This window comes from Silene latifolia, chromosome 6, assembly GCF_048544455.1.
Source record: "Silene latifolia isolate original U9 population chromosome 6, ASM4854445v1, whole genome shotgun sequence".
Taxonomy (NCBI): domain Eukaryota; kingdom Viridiplantae; phylum Streptophyta; class Magnoliopsida; order Caryophyllales; family Caryophyllaceae; genus Silene; species Silene latifolia.
In genome coordinates, this window is record NC_133531.1 from 120,877,393 (window position 1) to 120,885,878 (window position 8,486).

The following is an 8,486-nucleotide window of genomic DNA, read 5'->3' on the forward strand; positions in this document are numbered from 1 at the left end:
TTGACAACGGTTTTATTTAGATAAATAACCTTGACATATTTTCCCTCCCATTCAAACCGCCAAAAATATAAGATAACGAGCGATAAACGTTGTTGAGTTCAAAACTTTTACAACGTTTATTTAAGAAGAACCGTTGTCAAAGTTTCATCAATACAAATAGATAACTTGATTTACATACCGTTGTCACGAGATAAATATAACATCGGTTTTGCATGCAAAAAAGTCGTTGTTAAATTTTGACATTCAATTAAATAAGATAACGGAATGAACCGTTATTATATATAATATTTAACAACGGTTTGGAACGATAAAATGTTGTCAATAGTAAACTACGACAACGGATTTGAAGCCGTTATTAAGATTTAATAACGGTTTTTGAGTTGTCATAACGGTATTATAGATCTGTTATTGCTCTTATATAAAGGTCGCGTGTTAATTGTACAACCGTGGTATATATTTAACAACCGTCGTTGCAATAACGGTCTCGTGTTTCTATTTAAAAACGGTAATTGAATTATCTGACCGTTATTGAAGGTCTTATTTGGCGTAGTGAAAGTTCGTCATTCCCTAACAACAACAACAACAACAACAACAACAATAGAGCCTTAATCCCAAAATGATTTGGAGTCGGCTGGCATGAATTCATCATTTAGAACCGTCCATGGGTGAACGCATACCTCAAAATGCGAAAAAAAGAAGAAAAGAAATACTGAAAAACAAAAGGGGAGTGAAACATAATATAAAAGTCAGGTAAACATATAGGTTTTAAAATCGAAATCCACGAGTTTTTATAAAAACTTAGAATTTACATCGAGAATAAAGATTCAAACGATTTTGAAAACCGAAGTAAAAGTTAAGGGCCCGGAATACCTTAAAAGTGAACCAAGTATTAATATATAAGAAAGTTATTGATAAAAAGTGTAATAAATCGGAAAAGAATAAATAATTTTTTAAAAATTAACTAAAAACATTAAATATTTCAAATAACGTGAGAGACTAAAAATGCACATGTATCACTGCCCTCCATTGTGCCCTCTCCGTCACCATTCCCTCATCAAACCCGAGAAATCTCATATCGTGATGTATCACTCTCAGGCATGTCTGTTTTGGGCACCCTCTATCCCTAGCAACCTTTTCTGTTTCCTAGGTCTCTAGCCTCCTAACTAGTGCGTTATGTTTTTCGTCATTCCCTAAATGTTGGAGTTGTTGTGAAATAAAGAGATGAGAGGGTTGTAGAGAAAAGTTAGAGAAGATATTAGAGAGAAAAGCGTATTCTTATTCCATTATGAAGGGTATATGTATACAATACAGTGAGAAAAAGTTTCTATAAGATAATATATTATAGAGTATTCTAAGATATGGACATCTATATAATATCCATATAATAATATTTCATAACACTCCCCTTTGGATGTCCATCACTGAAAAAGATGTCTCGTTAAAAACTTTACTAGAAAAACCATATGGGAAAAATGCTAGAAAGGAAAAGAGTACAATAATCTTCAAACACACGTGATAATATTTTGCGCTCGTTAAAACCTTTCCGTGGAAAACCCAGGTGGGACAAAACCATAGATAAGGAAAAAGAGTATAACACGTGTTTACTCCCCCTGATGATTACATAACTTGATGTATCCATTCCAAATTATATTATAAAACATGTGCATGCATATGATATGAACTCTAAGTTCTAAATAACATATCCTAACTAATATGCAATGATGAACTTACTCTCTATATGCACATGATGATGACTCAAAATGCAAACTGTACAATTTTCTTGTCCAATATTCATAACTTCAATTGACTTCAGGTCAATAATTAGATATATAGTCTTGTCTCATTTATCTGTAGGCACCTGACATAGCCTTATTTAAAATGAATATGCCCGTCTTATGCAGAATTCGTGATTAAGGGCAGCCATACACTGTATTAGTAAGGCAGCGGTATGCACCTGGCTTAAAAGCGTTGGTTATTCATCGAGAAAAAAAGAGAACAAATCATTTGATGTCTTGAGAATATACCCAACAACACACCATCAAACATTCAAACGCCAATATTTTCCCTTGTTTGAATACATTTTCTTCAATCCAGAGATTCCATCTCCCATAATACATTTTCAATCAGCTAATCGGATCAAGAATTCAGTATTGTTTTGGTTATTGGGTTAATCACCATGACAACGTCCTCCGTTGATACTTGTTCATCTGATTCGTATAATTTCTTCCTCTTTCTTTTTCTGTTGTTTCGATGCATCTTTGGTTTTATATTTTCATCTGGTTTTGTCTTAATCATCGCCCAATTTCTCAATTATAGTTGGTTTCTATGTATTTTCTTTCCTTATTTTGTTAAGTTAATGATCTGGCATCAACTATTTATAGATTATGGTATCTTGTAATTTGGGTATTGGTTCATTTGACCTTTGCTTGAACTAGGCTCATTTGTTATGAGTAAGCTAGTTGTCCTATGTAGTCTAGTGGGCAACTCGTCGTGAATTAGTTTTGGGATGGAACCTCATTCGGAAAAATGTATATATTTAATGTTTGACTCATCTGTAAGGTGAGCTATTGTAGTGAAATCATAATGTTTGTTGTAGAGTGTGTGAGAGATGTAGCCTACGGTAATTTGGCAATTCATTGGCAGCTCTGCTATGTTAACTGTTGCAAAAGTCTGTAACTTTGTGGTGTACATGAATACATTCGGAAAAAAAGACGTCTCTGCATATGAGCGTCTTTGATTTATCAGTCTTGATGATGTATTTATGACTTCTTTCTTGTAGTCTTTACTCTTCACCATCTAGTGAATAAGGAAAACAACCAAACACACACTGAGTAAGGAAGGATAATTTATGACAATGTAGTTATGTAGTTTGTCAATGCTGTAGAACATATGTGCTGAGGCTTTATCACAGTTAATCATGGGGTGTAACAATTTTGTAGGCAGTAGCTCTTTACTTCCGCCATTTGTTATTATTCATTGTAATGTCATCTTATTTTCTTTCTTTTCCTATTTTTCCTACTAATTCAGCAAAACCGATGTCTCTTACACTCAGTCTCAAAATAATCAGCCATATTGGCCATTCATTGGCACATCTGGTATGTTAATTGCTGCAAGAGTCTGTAACTTGGTATACATATGAGATGGCTCTTCATTTATCGTCTTGGTGATCTATATGTTCATATGGCTTCCCTCTTGTAGTCTTTACTCTTCACCATCCATTGAAATCAGTTATACTATGATCGTAGAGATAGTTGAATGCTTTCACTATGATGATAATTGAGAAGTATTCAACCCTTGTCAAGTTGCCTGTCCTTGTAAATATGTGTAAATTATTACAAATTTTAAGTTGATTTTGTTGGTTTTGTGCAAGCAGCAAAAATGCTCTGCTCAAACTTGCTCCAGTTGAAGCTATCTTATTTGATGTAGATGGGACCTTGTGTGATTCAGATCCTCTCCATCATTATGCTTTCCGGGAAATGCTTCTAGAGGTACACCCGCGTTTGTACTTGATCATCTTCTTTATTACCTTACTCATATTGTTTCATTCATTTGTTTACCTTTTTTATTCTGTGTGTGAGAAATTTTAATCAAAGGTAAACATATGAGTGTGACGGAGAGAGTAGTACATATGGTCCTCCACTCATGTCCTTTTGATTGACTCCATTCCCAGTGGATCCAAAGACTTGATTTTTGGATTATGATGAAACATCTTGGCAGTCTGTCGATGCAAATCATAAACGAATTTGTATATGGGTCTCTCAAAGACGACTCTTTATGTTTTAAACACATGGGTAATGTTGCGTGCATCAGACCACTTACCTCACAGCTGGTGGGAGCTTCTCAGGCACTTGGGTGATGCCGTTTTTTTATCTTGATTTTGCCATAATTCTGAGAATGCATAGAATATGCAACACCTTTAGTTGTTTGGTAATATAAAAAATTAGATCGTCTTCCCCTGATCAGATAGGCTTCAATGGTGGTGTCCCAATCGACGAGGAATTCTTCATTAAGAACATAGCTGGAAAACATAATGATGATATTGCTAGGGCACTCTTCCCTGATGATTTCGAGAGAGGTTTGAAGTTTACAGATGATAAAGAAACCTATTTCAGGAGGTAAGTCTATATCTTCTCCATTCTTATCTCTTGAAATTCAAAAAATTCAATGGCTGACCCGTGTTATGCAACGTCTTAAATCATAGATTGGTCAAAGAACAGCTTAAGCCCGTGGATGGTCTCCACAAATTAGTGAAATGGGTTAAAGATCATGGCTTAAAAAGGGCGGCTGTTACAAACGCGCCGAGAGCTAATGCCGAACTCATGATTTCAATGCTCGGACTCACCGAGTTCTTCCAGGCTATTATCATTGGAAGTGAGTGTGAACATGCTAAGCCACACCCTGAACCTTATTTGAAGGGTCTGGAAGCAATTGGGGCATCAAAAGAGCATACCTTCATCTTCGAGGTTGGTCAACTAACGTCGTTAATCCATTCACTATCTATCTGATAATCAACTACTCATGAAAGGACATTTGTAAATAAACATTAGTTTTAATCATCATTTGTGTTGTCTAATACTCCTATATCTTACAGATAATTTTGGTCTTGATTTGTAGGATTCTCCTTCTGGGATTAAAGCGGGAGTGGCAGCCGGAATGCCAGTTATTGGATTAAGTACCAGAAATCCCGAGGACTTCTTGATGGAAGCGAAACCAACCTTCCTTATAAAGAACTACGAGGATCCGAAACTATGGGATGCTTTGGAGGAGCTTGAAAGGCAAGGTGGGATTAAAACTCAGGTGTAGCTGAGATGATACGGCGATATGCTCAATCTATGATTCGTCCGTCAGATTTGGAAGATTTGTCACTGTATAACACACTTAAACAATGTGAGACCAATTAATCCACTCATTTAATTCAGAAACATAAATTTGAATATGTCGAAAGCAATTGATATTTTGTAGCAGATACATCTGCACATTTTTGGTGTTAAATAAGAAGGATACCCTGATCAAGTCCCACAAGAAAATGCAAATCTTGAATTTATAGAATGATGTCGGATTCTTATTCTTTGGCTACTATAATCCGAGTGTATATGAGAATTTGAATTTACTGTTAAAACAAAATACAGTACATACTCATATTTGCATTTCAATTAATTGGGCATAGTGAGATTATGCTACTTGGATTGGGTAGAGGCATCTGACGATACAAGTACAATTCCTTGGTGTTAGTCTCGGCTCTGTTTTTCAAAACCCTGTTAGATACGTGATCAACGGATCATTTCAACAGTTGGGATTTTGAAAATAAGCAGTTGAGCTTGTATTTTCTCTTCATATATAACCCTGCCAATGTTGGCATTAGTATGAATCACCAATGAAATTGCTCAAGTAAGGCGTTGGATGAATTTCCACTTCCAGTCTTCATCAAAGAAATTGCTCAAGCTGCGAAAACTGCTCAACTTACCTCACTTCAAGATGATTTTGAGCCTTTGTCGGATGTCAATGAAATCCAAGATGATCATTTCATTCACGGCCATCGACTAATTGCGAAGGTGACCATATTGTAATTGCGTATGAGCTGGTAACGAAATTATACGTGTCAAATGATTCCTTGTTTATAGTTCGTCGTGATGTAGAAACTGAATTTTCAAACGAGAATGTTATAATAATGAAATGTTGGGTTTTAGCCTAATGATTGAATACGGAACAAACTACTGGAAGAGCGGCATTCTGTGGAATATAATGCTACAGCCAACTAAATGTCAGATTGCAAAATCAAGTAAATTATAGTGAATGGATGTTTGCTCACTATTGCTTGCTGCAACTTTCAGTCAGATAGAGATGAAGGACCTGCTAGCATATCAATATGAAGGCAACAATCTTGCACAACAGACTTACGAAGACAATCAACTATGTCTTTGATCCAGGAGGGTTATTGAGGATACAAGTTATAAATGCACACATAAGAGGAAGGTTTTTATTTCGGCTGGAACTATTCTTCAAATATAACTTGTCTTTGATCCTTGAAAACAAGGATTATTTCAACAAGGATTATTTCAAGAGGCCGGTAATGATACACACCGAAAGTATCAACAAGGGTAGTTTAGTAACTTTGCTAATTTATTGTCTTTATTTTCATCTTCTATTTAGCTATATATAAGCTCATTTCCCTATTTTTTTTTTTTTTTTGACAACAATGAACTTTTATAGAAATAAAAACCGGTCTATACAAACAAAGGGGTATTAGGAATCCCAAAACCACTTGAAACCCAACTAACATCAAGAAATTATCAAGGCTTTTTAAACGCATAATGTGAGAGAAAGAAAAGAGAGGAACTCTCTCTTTTCTCCAGAAATTTGGAAGGAGATCTAGAAAAAAAAAAAATCCTCATCTCCTTCCCTATAGCATTCCACTCTCTTTTTCAGATTCATTTCTTCATAATTATCTAGATTTTGTCTTTTTTAGTCTTTTAATTGAAATTTTTTTCAGTTTTCTTTCTTGATTTTTACTTTCTCAAAGACTCGACTTTAATTTACTCTCCATCTTAACCTAGGAGAGTTCTTTTTAGTCACTTGCCTTAGTTAGAGAAGATTTAATTCAAAGATCAAAGAGCAATATTTCAAGAATTTATCTTCAATTTGATGGACTTTACCACATCTTTGTTGATATTGAAGGTAAGTTTATGATATTATATTTGGACCTTTTATCCTTTTGGATTTCTGTTGAATCTATAATAAAGGATTTCTGTTGAAATCTATAATAAAGGATTTGTTTTTGAAATGATAAATGGGAAAAGTGGTATGGGAGAAGGTATACCAGGTTTAATCCTCTCGTAATACCCGTTTTAGTTTTTCGATCCCTGCTTTTTATAATGTTGATGTTGTCCATCATTAATTTTATTGATCTGGCACAGTAAGAAAAGGTTGAAATTTTTTAAAGGAACACTATAGATCTGTAAAATCTCTTGATCTATTTGTTTCCGGTTAGAGTTTTTTTACTGTTATTTCGTTCAGGTTTTAGAAGAGTTTTTTCTTGAGTTTTTATTTATTATTGTCTTGTTGATGCCCTTTCTTTTATGATTACTACTTGGTAAATTGAAAATCTTTGATTTTCGTTTTATGGTATAGGTTGATTTTTAATCAATCTATTATCGAATGACAAAGCCTTTCGCTATCACTCCTATTTATCCTTCATCTCTTTCGTCTATTTTATTATCGTTTTAGCTTGAATTTGATAGGCTATCGAATAGATAACAAAAATACCATAGACTTGGCTAACAAATGAATGTAGTAAAGTAATAGGGGTCGAACACAAGGAGACGGAAGTTGCTAAACAAGTTGTCATGGAGCGAATTTTATCAAGGTCGGTTACGATTGATGTTTGGTTTAATCAATCAATATCTATCTATCTATCTATATTAATAAAGGAAGCTTTTTTCGAGCAACTACAGAGAGTCCAACTTTTACGGACTACTTCACTTATTTAAATATATTATTAAGATTAAAAAATAGAGCATAATGTCAAAAGATAAAAATTCTTGGAGATAATATTTTGAGTCGTGTTTACTATTGTAATGCAATTACAATTGTCCAATTCTGCGTTTGATTAGAACAAGGACTTCTACAATACAAGCGCCCATAAAACTATAAATAGCTTGAAAGGCTTTCGTCAAATCCTAAGTTTTTAGCATTATTTCTTACCATAATTTCTGATGGCTTATATATGATAGATTTATTATAAGACTTCATAATATGAAGTAGAAATTTGTTTTTTGGCATCTTACGTTTAATTGCACAATATTATTAGCTTTAGTCAAGTTATACTAATGTTTGCTTTTTTTTTCGCAGTTATGATTATGGATGATCTACTAACAGCAAATGCTAAAAAAGGTAATTATTTTGATGGTTTAAATAGTAAATGGTATTATTAGTTTTCTCTTCCTTTTTTTTCAAGCGGATCCATGCATGGTAATATTTTTTTATTCACTTTATTTGATTTTATTTTTCTTTGATAAAAGGTGGTGATCAGAACAGAATGAGCAAACACAGTAATTACGTTGCCGAAATATAAGAATCGTCCTAAGAGGTTATCTTTCCTTGGTGTCGTCGTTTGTAGTTGACATTTACAAAGTAAGATGATTGTTTTTTCGAGCGATTGCAGAGAGTCCAATTATTATAAAACTGTCCAATTTTTAATTACTAATATTAAATGTCCAATTTCAGTTTTGATTTTCTAGGTGCATACATACTCTGCGTGCCATGAACTAGAGTACTCCGTATATGATTTTAGTTAGGATTCTTTATGGGAGTATATATAAACCATGATATGGATAGAAGCTCACATAATAATACTCGAGTATATATGTCTTTTAAGAGTTTAATTTGTATCATAAATATAGTGTTAAGGAATACGTCTTCTTCATTGATCCTACAAATATAGTGTCACTATTATGAAATCGTCTCAAAATAGACCATACAAGAACCAG

At 33.9% G+C, this 8,486-nt stretch overlaps 1 protein-coding gene across 1 annotated transcript; it reads left to right on the plus strand.

Annotated features, from left to right (window-relative positions):
* Positions 1-1,925: 1,925 nt before the first annotated feature.
* LOC141587176 (haloacid dehalogenase-like hydrolase domain-containing protein Sgpp) lies at positions 1,926-5,027 on the plus strand. Its single transcript, XM_074408617.1, has 5 exons — positions 1,926-2,214; positions 3,374-3,488; positions 3,964-4,115; positions 4,202-4,463; positions 4,615-5,027. Exons 1-5 carry the CDS (start codon positions 2,177-2,179, stop codon positions 4,801-4,803), a joined length of 756 nt encoding a protein of 251 aa, XP_074264718.1. The 5' UTR covers positions 1,926-2,176; the 3' UTR covers positions 4,804-5,027.
* The last annotated feature ends 3,459 nt before the right edge of the window (positions 5,028-8,486 follow it).